Genomic DNA, 19,857 nt, shown 5'->3' on the forward strand with positions numbered 1-19,857 from the left:
TACGAAGGGGCCATCCTGGTACCCATAGCTGTTCCCTTTAATTGTTGGTATGTCTGGTCTTCAAAAGTGAAGAAGTTGTGGGTCAGGATGAAGCTGGCTAACGTAATGAGGAAAGAGGTTTCAGGTAGGGTGGCAGGTGATCGGCGTGAAAGGAAGTGCTCCATCGCAGAGAGGCCCTGGACGTGCGGGATATTTGTGTATAAGGAAGTGGCATCAATGGTTACAAGGACGGGCTCTGGGGGTAACGATCCGAGCTCAGGAGATGGGAACTTGCTCTTCAATATATCCTCTCTTCTCGTTATCCACCAGGCCTCAATCTCCGCTAATTTCAAGTTGCCGCCACTCATACCTCACCTGTCATTCATCAACATCTTTGCCTCTGCACTTCTGCCTCGACTGACATCTCTGCCCAAATTCTTTGTCTTTAAATATGTCTGCTTGTGAGATGTCTGCTTGTGTCTGTATATGTGTGGATGGATATGTGTGTGTGTTCGAGTGTATACCCGTCCTTTTTTCCCCCTAAGGTAAGTCTTTCCGCTCCCGGGATTGGAATGACTCCTTACCTTCTCCCTTAAAACCCACATCCTTTCGTCTTTCCCTCTCCTTTCCTCTTCCCTGATGAGGCAACAGTTTGTTGCGAAAGCTTGAATTTTGTGTGTATGTTTGTGTTCGTTTGTGTGTCTGTCGACCTGCCAGCACTTTCATTTGGTAAGTCACATCATCTTTGTTTTTAGATATATTTTTCCTACGTGGAATGTTTCCCTCTATTATATATATATATATATATATATATATATATATATATATATATATATATATATATATATATATATATATATATAAAACAAAGATGATGTGACTTACCGAACGAAAGTGCTGGCAGGTCGATAGAAACACAAACAAACACAAACATACACACGAAATTCTAGCTTTCGCAACCAATGGTTGCTTCGTCAGGAAAGAGGGAAAGACGAAAGGATGTGGGTTTTAAGGGAGAGGGTAAGGAGTCATTCCAATCCCGGGAGCGGAAAGACTTACCTTAGGGGGAAAAAAGGATGGGTATACACTCGCACACACACACACATATCCATCCGCACATACACAGACACAAACCTGTCCCACGCACCCTCCCACCACCACCTACTCCAGTCCTGTAACCCGGAAGCTGTACACGATCAAAGGCAGAGCTACGTGTGAAAGCACCCACGTGATTTACCAACTGACCTGCCTACACTGTGACGCATTCTATGTGGGAATGACCAGCAACAAACTGTCCATTCGCATGAATGGACACAGGCAGACAGTGTTTGTTGGTAATGAGGATCACCCTGTGGCTAAACATGCCTTGGTGCACGGCCAGCACATCTTGGCACAGTGTTACACCGTCCGGGTTATCTGGATACTTCCCACAACACCAACCTATCCGAACTCCGGAGATGGGAACTTGCTCTTCAATATATCCTCTCTTCCCGTTACCCACCAGGCCTCAATCTCTGCTAATTTCAAGTTGCCGCCACTCATACCTCACCTGTCATTCAACAACATCTTTGCCTCTGCACTTCCGCCTCGACTGACATCTCTGCCCAAACTCTTTGTCTTTAAATATGTCTGCTTGTGTCTGTATATGTGTGGATGGATATGTGTGTGTGTGTGTGTGTGTGTGTGTGTGTGTGTGTGTGTGTGTGTGTGTGTGTGTGTGTGTGCGCGCGAGTATATACCCGTCCTTTTTTCCTCCTAAGGTAAGTCTTTCCGCTCCCGGGATTGGAATGACTCCTTACCCTCTCCTCTAAAACCCACATCCTTTCGTCTTTCCCTCTCCTTCCCTCTTTCCTGATGAGGCAACAGTTTGTTGCAAAAGCTTGAATTTTGTGTGTTTGTTTGTGTTAGTTTGTGTGTCTATCGGCCTGCCAGCGCTTCGTTTGGTAAGTCACATCATCTTTGTTTTTAGATATATTTTTCCCACGTGGAATGTTTCCCTCTCTCTCTCTATATATATATATATATAAACTAAAATATGTAATCAACTAAGTCACGAGCCCAGAGTACAACTGCTAGTGGCTAGTAAACATTTGGTAATAACAGTATTTTCGACTGTACGCTGATTGAGTACTCAATGGAGCTCTGTCGAAAGGCTCTTCTTGTGGCATGCCATTAAACAAATTGTGATTCAATGAACGGTAGTAATCTTGCCATCTTATTAATAATCACAGAGCAACAATGTATTTGGTTATAACAGTAATTTCAACTGTAAGCTCATTGAATACTCAATGGTATTCTGTCGAAAGGCTCTTCTTGTTGCCATTCAAAGGTGTACATTAACAACAACAGGAACATCAATGGGGGAGCACTAGAAGAAAGCCACAACACCAATCTGCAAGACGCAAACTTTCAGATCAAGTAAACAATCGACCATTTAACGGTGAACTCACACACGCGACCACAGACAGATTCAAACTATCAAACAGTGAGCGTCGCTCTACCAGGAGGCAATCTCGCTGGTGCAACCTTGCGGGCAGCAAAATAACCAACACATTCTAGCAACCAAGAGTCTAGTCTGCGTGAGGCAGCTTCGAATACCAACGGCCACAGTTTCACAGAGCAACAGCCACAGTTTAAATTACCATGTCCTTCTTGAAGGGAGGGGAGGGGGGGGGGGGCGGTACAAAGCATAAGGAAAGAGCAGTCTTGCCACAAAAAGTTGGGAACTCGATAATACAAATGGCAGAACATCATGCCTCAAGCATATTGCCTCACCACCCTATTGGATGAGTTGCAACACAAGCCGGGATGAGGCGTGGCTTCCCACCTCAAAACAGCTCACCGAATGATACAATCCCGCTCGCGAAATGCGGCCGTCCGTGCGGGCCACCTACCACATACTGCCCGTATGCTACTACATCCTCTCTCTCCGAAAGCATCGTGTGATTGCACGCTAAGCACCATGACCCCCTCTGGCGATGCACCAGAGGATGGAGAGCACGGCTCAACCTCCTCCTCCAACAATAAAGTGGGGGGAGAATATCAAAGGACAGCTTAGGTTGCTTTAATTTGACTAACATGCACCTGAATGAACCTATTGTTAGCAAGGTTAATAACAAGAAAGTTGACTGGACCTAGTCGCTTGCGGACCTGGCACGGGCCAATAAAACTGGGGGCTAACTTACCAACACTAGGTTTTGAATTGAATTGAATTTTATTTTATCCTGTAAGATTACATTGTGTACAGTAAATGTACGTGTAATATAGGACATGTCAAAGTATTAAAATTCTTTATCACATGGGCATTAAAGTTACATACAAAAACCCGATCCCCTACCTTTATTCAGACTGGGACCCTACCACGTTTAAAGTGCTGAGCTTGCCGGAGGTGTGCTCACTTAATATTGCACCTATCATTCTCCCAATTGTGTTTAATTTGATGCCTGTCCAAATTTGCTGGTAAGAGGTCTTCAATATTCCACAGATTGGCTAGGGGAGTATTAATTGGATAAGCAAGCATGAGGGAGGCGGGTGTCACGCCGGAAACCTCATGCTGAGCAGTGTTAAAAGCAAGAGTGAGCTATGGCAATGACGAATCCCACTTGTTCTGCACATTGGCATGATAAATAATTAAGGCTGCCTTTAGGTTCCAGTTAACACGCTCAGCAAACGAAGGCTGGGTATAGTAAGGGGTGGTGGTAACATGTTTGATGGCATTATTAATGCAGTACCTGTGAAACCCTTTTGAAATAAAGCCAGGTGCATTGTCACTAACGAGGATCTTAGAGGGGCCAAAGAGGGTGAAAACTTTAGTAAGATGGTTAATGGTGCTGTGTGTCATAATCTCCCTGCTGGGTAGGAGCCACGTGAAGTGGCTAAAGGCACCCATGATGACCAAAATATAGCAGTTCCCATTCTTGGTCCTGGGTAAGGGTCCCACATGATCAATGAACACCTTATCCATGGGGGTAAACTCTCGGTCAGATTGCAATAATCCCTGACGAATGTTATTTCCCGGTTTCCTGATTTTATAGGTCTCCACACTGCCTAACTAATCAGTGGACATCCTTATACATCGTGGGCTAGGTGATACGATGGTACATTTTGGTGACTGTTTTGGCCACCCCTTAATGCCCGCCTAGGAGTGAAGTATGGAAATACTTAAAGGTGGGCTGAACAAGGCTCTGGGGCAAGCAAATCCTATCATGATTGGACCTGCCAAACCGCCGACATAGGACTCCTCTCTGTAAGGTTTAAATGTGGACCTCCTCCCCATTTAACGTGGCACGCCTAATGGGCCCCAAGATGAGATCCTGTGACTGTTGCTCTTTGGGGTTAACAAATAGTTCAGAAATTCAGACAGGACAGTTCCAACGAGGATATCATTCTGGCAGGTGTCCGTTTTAAGACCTTCCCCCTACTCAAACATGTGACTCAGCACATCGGCGACCTGGTTCTCGGCCCCTTTAATATGGTGAACCTTAAAAGGCAAGCCCGATATGTGTACCACCCACCTAGCAATATGCCCAGTTTTTCTGTGCTTGGCTAATACCCAGCTTAATGCCTGGTTATTCGTCTCAAGGTCGAACTCCCTATGCTCGAGATAGAATTTAAACTTCTCGAGGGAGAAGAAAACAGCGAGAGCTTCACATTCTTACATGGAGTACTTCAATTGGACCTCGGACAGACACCTAGAGGTGAAGGCAACAGGACACGTATCCCCTTCAATTTACTGCAGGAGGATGGCAGCAATGCCGGTGCTTGACGTGTCTGGACAATGAATTGGTAATTAAAGTCAGGGGGGTTGGTGAAGACAATTTTCAGGGCATCAAAGGCGGCTTGTTGGCTCTCTCCCCAAATAAAGCTCACCCCTTTCTTGCATAAGCTGTTAAGTGGGGCAGCCAGCTGAGCGAAATTCGGTTCAAACTTTCTGAAATAATTGGCCATCCCAATGAAAGTTGCGACTCCTTTCTTACTGGTGGGCAGGGGAAAATTTCTAAGACTGGTGGTCCACTCTTGATCGATGCAGATTCCGTCATGAGAAACCAAATGCCCAAGGAAGGAAATTTGTTCTCTGGCCAAGGTGATCTTGTACGGTTTAACCATCAGACCAGCAACCTGCAATCTCTTCGGAACAGATTCTAAATGATTTAAATGTTGATCAAAGATCTTACTGTAGATGACTACATCATCCAAATAATTATAAAGAAATTCAAACTTGATATCACCAAATACACTGTCCAACAGGCAAGATAGAACAGCGGCTCCAGTCAACAATCTGAACTGGACTCGGTAAAATTCAAAAAGATTCCAGTCGGTACAAAATGCGGTAGCCTTTTTGTATTCTTCCACCAATGGAATCTGATGGTATGTCTGATTCAAGTCAAGGATGGTAAAATACCTAGTGCTGCCGAACCACGTGAAGCAGTTATGAAGGTCAGGAAGGGGAATGGACTCAAGAACCACCTTCTAGTAAAGTTGCTGGTAGTCAACAACAGGTCAGTATAATCTCGTACCTGAGCCTTCGGGACAAAGAACATTGGGGAAGCGTAAGGGAAGGTAGATGCTGATAACCCCATCACGCAACATAGCATCAACCTTCTGGCGTAGGATCTGCAGTTTAGGAGCGGATAACTGATAGTGGCTTAGCACTCTGGGACATCATCAACCAAGCAAATTCTATACTCTATTCTATCGGTTACTCCCAATCTGTCGGTAAGAACGACAGGATAGTGTTGGAGCATCTCGAACTGTTGTCTTGGGGCTTCTGGAGGTGACTGAGCTGAAACTCAGATGTAACCTTGTTGATCAGCAAAGGATGTCGCTGACTAATCTTACAGCAACAAAACCCTATTTTCTGGTAGCGGCAAAATTTAAAGAAAAACGTCCTGCTGTTGACGTCAAGGATAAGTCCACTGTGCTGAATAAAATCACAGCCAAGCAACAGGGTAATGGGAAGTTTTCTCATCAAGGGTAGCTGTACCGGCCAGGAAAAACCCGCCACAGACAACTTGACCCGTACCTCTCCCGACAGGGGTAGCCTCTGTCCGTTAACTATTCAACACCTCTGAAAACTAGGAGATGGAGGTGGCAACTTACAGATCCTACAAAATTCAAGATTCCAGTCCAGATCGAGCAGGGACACAGTGCTCCTGGAGTCAAGCAGACCACAAACGGGCTCCTGATTGAGTAGAGCACAGACAAAGGGAAGTTTCGAGGAATTAGTTGTTCCAACGTGAGAACAGCCTTTCAGTAACCTAGAATGGTAATCCCCCTCATTTCCACTGGTGTCATCGACCTCTTTTGGCCCCACACTGCTCGGGGCAACTCCTGATGAATTGGGTATCAGATCCAACCTGAAACACCTCTGGTCAGTTAACGACCGATGAGGCAATTGTGCTAGCTCAGACAAAAATTCAGGTGCCCTGATTGCGGCGCTAGTAAGGCCTCTCTGCTCATCAGCAACGTAGCCAACTTGGATAACTGGGAGTAGGTAGTAGGCTTCCCAATGAACTGCGCCTTTGATCGATCCTCGGGTCTCATCCCCTGCAGAATAACCTCCACACTCCGCTGTTAAGGCGCGTTCAGCAATACGAACTCAGTCGATATATTGTACTAATGGTTCAGATGGTCCCTGAACACCCCAGTAATACTGGTGCTCCAATTCGTTATGGGCACGAGGTGAAAGCTTAGATGTAATAATAGTCCATTGGAGGTAGGCGAGGGTAGGTCATTCTCGCAGTACTTCCAAGAAGATCCCTGACAGGGTCCCCACACTCCCACACTGAGCGGATACAAAAAATGCAAAATGGTAGCTTCTGGCATCCCCAATGCCTCAGCAAGCAGCTGGTGATGCACGACCAACCAGAGAAAATGGTGAATTTGGTCAATACTGTCAATGGCAAGTTAGGTGACATCTCAGAGCAAATGCATGACCGGGTTCAGCAATATAGCAAACTGTAACGTCACCTCTCCCTCTGGTACGCCAGCACCTTGCTGTTGGGGACTGCCTGGCTGGAGTGTTTGGTTATGCATAACTTCGAATTCTTCCTCTATCCCAATAGTACTGGCTTTGGCTTGTAACTGAGGAATTCTGCTAGCTAACTCGTCTATCTCTTCCTTGGAACGTTTATCGGTTTGCATAGAGCTAAGATCACCTGATCTGGCCTGCCAGTGATTGGGCCTGAATTCTTGCCCTTTGTTTTGGATTGACTTGAGTACTCTCCAAAAAATTCGAGCTCTGTTGGAGTTGGTCAACAGCCTGCTCAATCAAGGGTATAACTTGGTCAACCTTCCCCAGGATGTCAGGAGAAATGACAAATGGCTCGTGTAATGTAACCCGCAACCTATTTACTAACTCAGTAATGGTCCCCTGGGTTGACTGTTGACGAATGGCGAGCTTATAATGCAGATGGTCAATTTTTAAGTATGACAATCCTGGACAGCTCCTGGCGGCCATGCTTGTGTGAAACCCAACACACTCTGCTCGTAACCCGGAAATAACCATCCTCTGCTACCATTGATACGGTCCTACTCAAGTCTGGATTTATTGTTAAGTAGGAGTGGGAGGGCTAGGCCAAGTTCCGGGGGATCGAGCACTACAGGCTCGGACAGAGATAGCAAGTGGCGTGCCTCAGAATAGGCAACTCTCTCAACCCAAATATGCATCCAAGGTACAGGATACAGGATCACGGCTGAGTGCAGAACATTGGAAACCAATGTTGGCCCTGCAATGATCTTAAATACAGATGTTTAATGTCTTCTCAAACCTTAAGTCAGAAGATTGTATATAAAAGGATATACCAAAATTATGGTCACTATGCAATCAAACCAAAACTGGGGCACAATTCTCAATAATGATAGGTTAATTCTCAGACCTGTTGAGACCAAATATATGGTACGTATGTACATAAAACTAGAAAAATATAATCAACCAAGCAACAAGACCAGAATATTACAGCTGATGGCTGTAAGTTACCAGGTAAACCTGTTGACGGTAAGACTATGTAATCAAACTATGTAAAACTACGTAATCAGCCAAGTCACAAGCCCAGAGTACAACTGCTAGTGGTTGTAAAACATTTAGTAATAACAGTATTTTCAACTGTATGTTGATTGAGCACTCAACGGCATTCTGTCAAAAGGCTCTTCTTGTTGCCTGTCATTAAACAAATTGTCATTTGATGATGCGCATTAACAACAACAGGAATATAAATGGGGGAACACTGCAAGAAAGCCACAATACAAATCCACAAGATGCAAACTTTCAGGTCAAGTTGACAATCTACCATTTAACGGTGAACACACACATGTGACCACAGGCAGATTCAAACTGTCAAACAGTGAGCGTCACTGTACCAGGAGGCAATCTCACCGGAGCAACCTTGCGGGCAGAAAAATAGATAGCAAACAGCCGGCACATACTATCAGCCAAGAGTCTAGTCTGCGTGAGGCAGCTTCGAATACCAATGGCCACAGTTTCACAGAGGAACAGCCACAGTTTAAACCACCATGTCCTCCTTAAGGGGGGGGGGGGGGGGGTAGAAAGCATTAGGAAAGAGCAATCTTACCACAAGAAGCTGGGAACTCGATAAAACAAATGGAAGAACATCATGCTTCCAGGCACATCGTCTCACTGACCTTCTGGATGAGTCGCAACACAAACCGCGACGAGGTGTGGCTTCCCACCTCAAAACAGCTCACCGTATGATACAATCCCACTCACGAAACATGGTCGTCCACGCGGGCCACCTACCACAAACTGCCCGTACATTAGTACGTCCTCTCTCTCTGAAAGCCGCCAGCGATCGCACGCTAAGCACCGTGACCCCCTCTGGCGATGCACCAGAGGAAGGAGAGCACGGCTCACCAGCTATTGAAATAATCAGAATAGTTTTTTGGATTTCTGGTGTATAATTCCCAAAGACTGTTTGAAATGGGTCAGAACTATACCTACGGACTATTATACTTCACTGTTGGTTTATCTGAAACATCATCTAAATGAAATGTTACCGAGACTGACAATCCACTGTACTATGCTGCAACAGTCATTATGACAAAAGTGCACACATTGGGTTCTCAACCACATTAATCTCCAAATTTAGATCTATGTGAGTACTTTCATTCTCCATTTCCATTCCACAGCCATAAGCACCATTTCACTTGGGATCGGTGCAAAGTATATTAGTATTTTGTCCTTCATAAAAGTGGATTGTGTATTCTTGTTTTCCTGACATGTTCTGCATCCTTGAGGATCTCCTCTCTTTGGACCTATGGAACAAACACTATCTAATCAAAACTTTGATGTCTTGAAAACAAATTTGCAGCATGTAGGAAATAATTATTGTCCTTCATATTGTCCTCCAATAGCATTTTGTAGTATGACGTAACATGTTTTTCAGACTGAATGAAAAAAATTGCAAACCATTGGATCAAATACACTGGGGTCTTTGTTGAGATATAGAAGACTTTTTTTGTTCTAGAATGTTGTTGTTGTTGTGGTCTTCAGTCCTGAGACTGGTTTGATGCACCTCTCCATACTACTCTATCCTGTGCAAGCTTCTTCATCTCCCAGTACCTACTGCAACCTACATCCTTCTGAATCTGCTTAGTGTATTCATCTCTTGGTCTCCCTCTACGATTTTTACCCTCCACGCTGCCCTCCAATGCTAAATTTGTGATCCCTTGATGCCTCAAAACATGTCCTACCAACCGATCCCTTCTTCTAGTCAAGTTGTGCCACAAACTTCTCTTCTCCCCAATCCTATTCAATACCTCCTCATTAGTTACGTGATCTACTCACCTTATCTTCAGCATTCTTCTGTAGCACCACATTTCGAAAGCTTCTATTCTCTTCTTGTCCAAACTAGTTATCGTCCATGTTTCACTTCCATACATGGCTACACTCCATACAAATACTTTCAGAAACGACTTCCTGACACTTAAATCTATACTCGATGTTAACAAATTTTTCTTCTTCAGAAACGCTTTCCTTGCCATTGCCAGTCTACATTTTATATCCTCTCTACTTCGACCATCATCAGTTATTTTACTCCCTAAATAGCAAAACTCCTTTACTACTTTAAGTGTCTCATTTCCTAATCTAATTCCCTCAGCATCACCCGATTTAATTTGACTACATTCCATTATCCTTGTTTTGCTTTTGTTGATGTTAATCTTATATCCTCCTTTCAAGACACTGTACATTCCGTTCAATTGCTCTTCCAAGTCCTTTGCTGTCTCTGACAGAATTACAATGTCATCGGCGAACCTCAAAGTTTTTACTTCTTCTCCATGAATTTTAATACCTACTCCGAATTCTAGAATAATGTTTGCTAATTGCCATAGAATACAGTTAAATTTACTATCCCACTGTCAATACCACCATTTCACTCTGGGTAACCCTAATAGAAAGAAAACGAGATGAGTGCTTTGTAAGAAAACCTGGCTGTTGCACAGCATCTGATTGTGGTTGAGTAGTGTCATCAAGTTTAGATAGGTCTGACTGTGTATGTAACCCATAAAATCAATATGTAAACATATCAATGTACCACTTATATTTATTTTTGTTTGTTTGTTGTTTTCTTTATTTATATACAATATGCTCCACTACAATAATTGTAATAGTATGTGTGTGTGTGTGTGTGTGTGTGTGTGTGTGTGTGTGTGTGTGTGTGTGTGTGTGGAGGGGGGGGGAGGGAGGATATAGTGTAATGTTATGTAGTGTAGTGTAGTGCTTGTGCTGCATGATGATGCCGACAAGCCTAACGACCCCCATCTGATGGTCAGATAACAATCAACAGTGTCATATGCCCTCATTTCATGAGACACTGCAGAGAGGTTTGGTATTTAATAAACCAGGACATCAGCTCAAAGTCTGGAGATCAGGAACTTTACACAACCACCTCTTCTTCCCTTGCCGCGCAAATACTGGCCAGAATTAGAACCAACGTACCCCTGGAATCGAGAGCCACCACACAACTGTGCATTAGCGACCTCGGCCATGAAGGCAGGTTCCCATTTTTATTTTTGGTCGTAACCCGATCCTTGGTGATGTGAAAATACACTGAAAGTGAAGCTATGCAGGTAGCAGTCAGCAAATGCCAATATAGACAAATTTGCAGAGAATGTTGAGTCCTTGCAGATCATGAGAGAAATGTACAAATACAAATTAAAGAGAGTAAAATGAGACTTTCAGATCCTGATAGTCATTACTCTGTGTGATATTTTCAAAAATATATGGGAAGTCATTATAATGAGTTTTGATAAACATGAGCTGTCACTAACAAGTGTCATAATGGATGAGAGGAAGTGCCAGAGATAATGAAGAGACATAACTCTGATAGTTTTGCAATGTCATTATACTGCTGATACAACTTACAATCCAACTTACTCCCATCAGCAAGTAGTTAAGGAGAAAAGTGGCTGGAACTTCAGTTTTAGTCAGATTGAAATATATAGCTGTTTCTCTCTTCTCTCTCTCTCTCTCTGGGTGTGGGGGAGGAGGGTGGGGAGACGCATGCATGGATGTGTGCATATGGTGAAGCACAAATTACATCATGGTCAAATTGATTAAAACATAATGGAACCTCCATGTCCATTTTCAGACAATCCTTATTTGTGAAAACGTAAATTGCTAACAATTATAACCCTGAAAGGAAGTACCGAATAACAATTGTTGTTTCAGTATCTATCAGTTTGCTCTCAGTAATGTAGATGTAAAAGTCAAGAAGTTTCTTGGATGTTGTCTGAGAATATTCCCTGTTATGCTCATCTGGCTGGAGGTGATTGCAATGAAGGCTACTTATATGGACGTCAGCTTTTATTTTAAGGTAATTGTATTATTATTCAATGCCAAGGCAGATCAATGCACATGATTTTCATGGCGAGCCCCCTTTTCTGTAATCAGTCTTCTCTCTCTAATATCCAGCCACTGATGTTGTGTCAAATCATTGTAAACTACTGAACAGTGTCCATCAAGGGCTCTGTTTAAACAGACTGATGAGCAGAAACATTACAACCACTGCCCACTGCAAGACTGAATGCTGCTTGGTGGCAATGTGGGCATTTGGTGCGATAAGGAAACTATGTAAGTGAAGCAGAGCCAAATGAGGAATCATTTTAGTAAATGGGGAAATCCACTGACATAAGTAACTTTGACAAAGGTAAGATTGTTATGGTCTGGTGCTTGGGAACAAGCATCTTCGAAACAGGTGTTGGACATCCTCACCTCATCACAGAACGTGAACATTGGTGACTTGACTGCTCTGTAAAGTAGGATAGGTGGTGGTCTGTTGCAGATCTGATAGCAGGAACATACCATTCAATGCACACTGTTAAACTCGTGGCTCCACAGCCGATGGCACTTACGTGTCCCAATGTTGACATGACAACATAGTCAATTATGACCACAGTTGGCAAAGGATCATCAAGATAGGATAGTGTCCATGAAAATGTGTTACCTGGCCAGATGAATCACATCTATTGCTACACAAGGTCAACAGCTGGGTCTGGATATGCCATCATCCACATGAACAGATGCTTGCACGTGCAATGCACCATGGACACCTGCCAGAGGGGGCAGATTTATACTATGTCAGATATTCAGCAGGGCTCCCATGGGGCATCTGATAGTAACTGAAGGCACGATAATGGCCAAGGACAATATGAACGATATTGCAGACCCCTGTACCCTTGTACGCTTGACGGCGATGCTAATTCTGGCAGGATAACAATCTGTGTCACTAGGTTAGAGTCATACTATAGTGGTTGGAGCAGCAATACAATGATCTCATGTTAATGTTTGACCACAAAAGTTGCCTAATCTGAATCCAAAATAAAACTTCTTTGACGCTGTCAGGTGCCAGCTCTGTGTCCACAAACCACTGGTCCATAATTAACAGCAATTGCATGACAGTACAAAGATATCTGGTACCACAAATCTCCGGGAAACTACTGAGGACTTGTCAAATCCATGCCATGCAGAGTTACTGCTTTACTGCATTCCTGAGGTGGATCAATGTACTATTAAGCAGATGGTCATGTTGTCTTGGGTTATCTGTGTATCAGAGTTTTTTCTGTTACTATTACTACATAAAGTGTAATGTCGACAGTTGGAATCAACTATAATAATTTACACTTATACGAGGCTACCTTTTTTTTTTCCCTGTCCTCTCCAGCCATGTACCAGTGAATGAAAAACTGTAGTTGGCATTGGCTGGATACTACCCCTAACAGTTTCCCTTCAAAGAAAACTGTACTTGCTAGCTATGTCTGTTGTTTTCAGTTACTGGGATTTATGTTCCTGTGCTTCATTTTTGATGACAACCCAACTTTATTTTAATACTGGCTAGACTGTACCTTATATCTCTGTAAAGGGCCTAACTACTCTGCACAGGGCCAGTTTAAGGTCATGCATGGCCTGTAACATTGATGATCTGCAGTGCCCTTATTCACCAATATGCACTTGATTTCTTAAAAAGTATTTTTTTTTTTACTTCCATATGCTATCTGAAGGTAACATTTAGAGAAATTTTATTACAATACACTATGCGCTTTGATATTTTGACTATTATGTTACCAACATAATAAATGTAAGTCAAGATGATAAAAATACCCTATACATTTGACATTTATTAGCTTTATTCATGTTGTGAGTCAAATTCTCTATTTAATCAAGTAAATAGTTAAATGTCACCCTGTATTTTATGTCCACTTCCAAGTACTGGGGAAGTATTGCCTCATTTGACACCAAGTCCTTCTGAGTCAGTTCTACTGGTTAGCCTCAATATGATTTTTGGTGGTTATAACCACTGATTTAGGCGTTGGTGCGATGGATAATAAATGTTTATGTCTCAGTTACACAGTACACAAACAGGAAGAACACAAGAAAAGCACCGTCAACAGAACACTAATACAAACAGCATTTCAAGATTCATATATTCACCTGTAGATCCGGTAGTTCTATGTGGATGAAGTATGTGCAGAATGAGATATATACTTTTCTGACCATTAAAGTCGCTGCACCACGAAAGATACCAAATAATGAAGTCTTACTTACTCTGTGGATAGAGTATAATAGGAAGAATACATGAAAAAATTTGTACCTGGTTTGGGAGTAAACAGTGTGACATTTAGTACACAGAGCTACCATCTGTAGCAGTGACAGTTGTTCTAGCCCAGATGGTTATCAGTCGAACTGAGATGGAGGACAGACGAAGGTAAATGAGGCTGTGTTGTTTCAGCTCTATGCCAGTTGTTCATCAACTACAGTGAGTTGCCAAGAGGTGAAGGATTTGGAGAATGTGCTGGCCAGAGCAGCAGTCCAACAGCCTTTATATCAAAGTGTGTCACAACAGCACGGGCAACGAGTAGTCTCGTATTATCCTGTCGAAAGATAATGTCACGGAGACAGTGCACAGCCACCAGCCTTAACACATGATAAATGTAACAGCTGCTATCCAGATTACTGGCTATGTGAAACACAGGTGATACAGTCATGTACCAATGGCACCCCGTAACATCACATCAGGTGCTGGGCCCATATGACAATGAAAAATACAATACAATATCACACATTCTCCTTCTTGCTGACACATGTATATACCCATTGTGATACTGAATGCAGAATGTGGACACACATGAAAAGATGACGTGCTGTCACTAATGGATTCAGAGTCATTATTGGGTGCACCACTGACAGCATGCATGCCTCTGCAGTCATATCGAGAGAAGTTGTGAGATCGGTCAAAGAACTTACATCCTGCGGTGTTCCAGACATCATAACACTGACTGTGTGGATACTCGTCTAGCAGCAAACGAGGCCATTTCTTGACGATAGGTACATGAGACGGCGCTAGATTCCTGTATAGTCAAGTGAACAATATATCTCTCCTTGCGGGTGCTAAACATTTGGGGTCATTGAGATCCTAATCAATATTGAGTATGACACTTGTGAACCCACTGATTCCACATCTGCATGAAAGGTGGGTTCCAACCAACACCTACAACAATATCACAGAATATCACTGCAGTCTCAATAGGCTACGACCGTGCCACTGTCAAATTCCGACATGTGCCGATAGATGTATGTGAGGCATAATGTGAGCTTCTCACAGGCAACTGACTTTAAAACTTTTTGGGCTACTAACCACTTACTATGCTGCCGCACAGGTTGCAGACACTGCCCGACAGTCTTTGGCTCATTCGCCTTTGGCGGGTAGCTGCAGGTAGTACAGACTGCCACCTGGCCCCATTGTGTGTGTTCTGCATGTGCACTAACCACATGGCTGATCCTGCCTGCGTATGCTCTACCACTGCAGAATTGTCAAATTGGTTCCCGGCTGGCTGGCAGACTGCTCACGTGCCAGCATGTTGGCTGCCCTCACACACCTATACTTGTGGCTATCCTGCTGCCAGTCAGTGGGCATGTGAGCTGCAACAGCCTAAATTAGGCTCTGTTAACAGTGAAACTAACCAGAAAAGAGAGAAATTTTTATTTTTGTCATGGGAAGAATAAGACTACGTAAGATAAACACTATTCCAGGTTTTTACAATTGCTTGAATTATGAGTGAACATAACTGACAGTTGCCAACCATTTCAGGTGCTTTCTCCTACAAAGGTCTCAGTATTGTAGAGTACCTGGTAGGGGCTGTAGCATGGGCTACATATGTCACACAGATAAATTGCCCTGACTCTTCTAGAGTACTGTGCAGCCCCATTCTATGGCCCCACCAAAGTGTACTGGCAGCAAATCAAATATCTTGTTGACTGAGATAATTAGCTGACCATAAACCATTTTCATCATCAGTCAGCCACATTTTTCATATTATCTTAAACTTTATCAATTATTATATTTTAATAAATTACTTAATGCTGATAAAGATCTAACAGTTCGTGAATATGCAAGTCAGTGAGATAAATAACATGAGATTTATTAATAATTTCAACTTTTGTCTGAAGCATTTTCAATGTTTTTAAATTAGCATCCTTAAAAAAAGAACAATGTGAGCATTCATGATGGTCCTTGGAGGATTACCACCATATGAACATTCATCTGGTATCACTGGTAGATGTCATATTGGTTCATTTTCACCCTACATTTCATCACACCAGTCCATCATTGACTTAACTACTACCCTAATATTTCTCAGGACTTCTGTAGATTAAGCACTGTATATTCACATGCAGAATATGAACCCACTTGTACTTCTTTAGTATCCATTCCCCCCTTGTCTCTCCATTTTTCTTAGATTTGCCTGCTCATCCACAATGCATAAATCCAAATCATATTGTTACAGGTTCACATTTCAACATTTTCCCCAACTTTAAATTTCTGAAACAGTCATTTCTCATGTGTAAATCGCAATCTTGGAAGAAAAGACTCTGTGTTTACTTCACTTCATTCTTAAATAACTTATTTAATTTTAAACAATGGAAAATCCAGGATGGAATAACAACAATACTATGAAAAGGATAGACAACTACTCATCATATAGTGGAGTAGTTGAATCACAGACAGACACAACAAAAAGACTGCTAAATAAGTGAACTTCTGGCCACAAGGCCTGCTTCTAAAGCAAACAAAACACACACACATTCACACAAGCACATCTCACACACATGACCACAGTCTCTGGCTGCTGAACCAGATTGTGAGCAACTGCACATGATGGGAGAAGCAATCTGGGTAGTGGGGGTAAGGAGGAGGCTGGGGCAGAGAGGGAGAGGGATGGTAGGGTAGGCGTACCGACTCTCGCTTGTGGGAGCATATAAGGACATGATGTGGACAGAGTAGGGCATCTTGGTGCAATCGTGAGCTTAGATGGGGGGAGGGTGGGCAAAGGGAGTGGAAAACGAGAAAAGTAAAAAGACTGTGGGTGCACTGGTGGAATAGAAGCTGTGTAGTGCTGGAGTGGGAGCAGGGAAGGGGATAGGTGCCAACGGCACAGAGATATTCTTCAGGTGGAAATGGCACATGTAAACACTAACATAATTTCCGTAATGTTAACAAATATTATTAAAATGAAATAAATTGGAGAAAAAAAAACCACATTATGTCAGAGACAGAATGTGGTAACGTTCCACAAAATATGAGACAAGGGCAAATACTAATGGGGAGAAACACAAGGAGAAGAAATGGAGATGGGAGCAATAGAAACAGCACTGTTCAAATCATAGCAACAAATAATACAAGTAAAGCAAGAAAGTCTTTCCTGAATACTGCATTTAATTATCTCTATCTTTAATTTGCTCTTAAGAGCCACACATAAATTATTTGTGCAAATGTACATATTTCACTTTACATCACCACTTTGGAGGGGTGCAACATTTAGTTTGAGTTATCAGGTGAATGTTTTATTGTACTCACTGATTCAGAAATGGTGTAAAAAGGAGAAATAATACATAAACATACATACAATTTTGTAAATTTACTGTGTATTTTTTATACATGGCATATTCATCAGTGTGACGAGCAACATTGTTCTATTATACACTCTTTCTCTACTGTGTTGTATGAAAAATATGAATGATAATCAATATGTGTCAATATACGCTTAGTTCATTTAATCTTATAATGACATATAAATGTTTTTGAGGTAGAGAAGATTACACTGAATAGCACATCTATGGTTTCAGTCATTGTAAAAAATTTTGAGGAGCTTCTGTGTTTTGTGCTAGAAAAAAAAAAAAAAAAAAAAAAAAACATACAAGTGTGAATGGAGAGCACAAATTAAATCACAACTCTTGTGAGTGGTGCTCAGAGTTAGATATCTTCAGAGGAGGCTGAGAAGGATCCTTATTGCTTCCACAATGACGTAACTCCCTCTGATAAATCCTGTAAAAGTAATAAATAATTTATGAAGTTCAACTTGTGTGTGCCAAATCAGTATATGCTTTTTCAAATGGAGCTCAGACATATATTCTGGCAGTTATTTTACTACTTATTAAAATCCGCATTACTCCAATGATATCACAGCAAGAATGATAAAAGAATAAATAATATACAATCCATACAAAAAAGAATAGTTCAAAATGAAACTACTCAACAGGCAGCAATGAACTGATAGATTCAGTCTACAGCTTTTGTCAATGTTTATTAACCTGTTGCTACCTAACAAACAGAAAAACAGATGCCTCTCCCTGTACTGAATTCTAGAATAGTCACAATGGTTTATATGATATGAAACAGCTAACAAAAATATGAGATAACATACAGGCTACTTCTCAACACCGATTATTCTAATGTTATTCCAGTATCTTGCTACATTCAAATTCATTACTTGTCCTGTGCAGTGCTGATAATGGAGTAAATTTCTCAAATGCAGAGGTTTTGCTCCATTTTAGTCAAAAGGCACCTCTGACTTCCTCAAGTTGAACACAAAACAAGGTACATTAAGATAGGTAGATCAAGCTGACTGCCTTCTGTTTACCTCAGCAGTAAGAGATAGATTTGCTTATAAAAATCTTCACAAATTTTCATGTTTGTTCAGAGGGATTAAAAACACTGAAATCTACTGTTATCTCTTACTCTTACATAAAGTATCCACATTTGTGTTAGTAAATTCTGTGTAAAATTGGCTTGAAGTTCAGTAGGACATAGGCAAATTTACTGCAACTCTAGAAACATGCAAAAAAAGTCTGTCGATTGTAACTGAATAACAAGCTCCCACCTAATGTAAAGCAAGACAGTGGGGTCCTTCACCAGTTCAAAACAACATTAAAAACATACTTCATTAGTCACTCTTTGCACTGGTTATAGAGTATAAAAGCTTTTTTAGCTATGTGGCATGTAGCAGTTTTCATCATAAAACTGCATAACAAGTAATAATATATTGCAAACAGTATCAGTGTAACATATACTGGTAAATATTTTCACTGAAAAATATCATTGTAATCTTATGAATACTGAATTATGCCACAAACAGCATATAAAATGCAGCTGTCTGGTGTAACTGGGAAGGCAGCAACTTGTTTCAAAGTTGCAGCTTTTTTTCTAACTGATTACATTTAACTGCCCTATGCATAAAGAGAATTCAGCAGTTTACAGAAAGTTTATTGTTAATACAACATTCCACAGTGACAATATCAACAAACTGATCTCTAGTTGAGAGAAATGTGTTCACTGCTGGGGGTGTATGATGACAAATAAATATGTACACATGAAGAATAAAGACGTAGAATGTTAATAAAATCTGTTTTATTTAAGACCTTTGAGTGTTCTCACATAAAAATTCAGAGGCATTACTTTTCAGCACACCCTCATACTTCTTGATAGGATCTACGGAACACAAGGAATGAATGAATGAATGAACAATAATATTGTTAGTTTTGAGAGGAGAGCATGAAGAAAGGCTACCATCAGAAACAGTAAACACAATAAATTAAGAAAACAAAATACATATCAGAAAATACAAAATAAAATTGGGAAAAAATTGCACAATCGTATTAAAAACAGTTTCCCTGCCACTAAAGTCAAAGTAATGTATAAATAAACATGATTCCACCCAGACCAAAACTAGTTTTTGGTTTTCTGCTTTTCACACAAATGGCTTACATCATATCTTTGTTTTGACATAAGTAAAAAGCATTTATTTCCCCTCTACAAACACAATTATAATTGAAGAAAAATGTTTATCTTTGTTGGGTGTAAGGCATACTGGAAGATACAGTGTTAAAATCTGTTTCCCCTTTTTCATCAAATGAGCAACACATCTGTTTAGTCATTGCCTTGTATAGCAGTATCAGAAATACCCAATTCAGAGTGCACTAGTTATCAACTCTGTATCCACTGGCCTGTTCTGCTTTGGCCCCATAGCAGCCTCGCCTGACCAGCCTCAGCTTAAGCAAAGCTCCCTAAGGTAGTTCTGCAGATAACC

At 41.6% G+C, this 19,857-nt stretch overlaps 1 protein-coding gene across 1 annotated transcript in view; it reads right to left on the reverse strand.

Moving 5' to 3' along the window:
• Positions 1–17,215: 17,215 nt before the first annotated feature.
• The window catches only part of LOC126260041 (protein phosphatase 1A), a 236,233-nt gene continuing 233,591 nt past the window's right edge, over positions 17,216–19,857 (reverse strand). The window contains exon 7 of the mRNA XM_049957220.1: positions 17,216–17,816. Within this exon, the coding sequence (XP_049813177.1) occupies positions 17,778–17,816 (39 nt within the window). The 3' untranslated portion in view covers positions 17,216–17,777. The remainder of the gene's footprint in view (positions 17,817–19,857) is intronic.

The sequence above is a fragment of the Schistocerca nitens genome, chromosome 5 (genome assembly GCF_023898315.1).
Source record: "Schistocerca nitens isolate TAMUIC-IGC-003100 chromosome 5, iqSchNite1.1, whole genome shotgun sequence".
NCBI lineage: Eukaryota > Metazoa > Arthropoda > Insecta > Orthoptera > Acrididae > Schistocerca > Schistocerca nitens.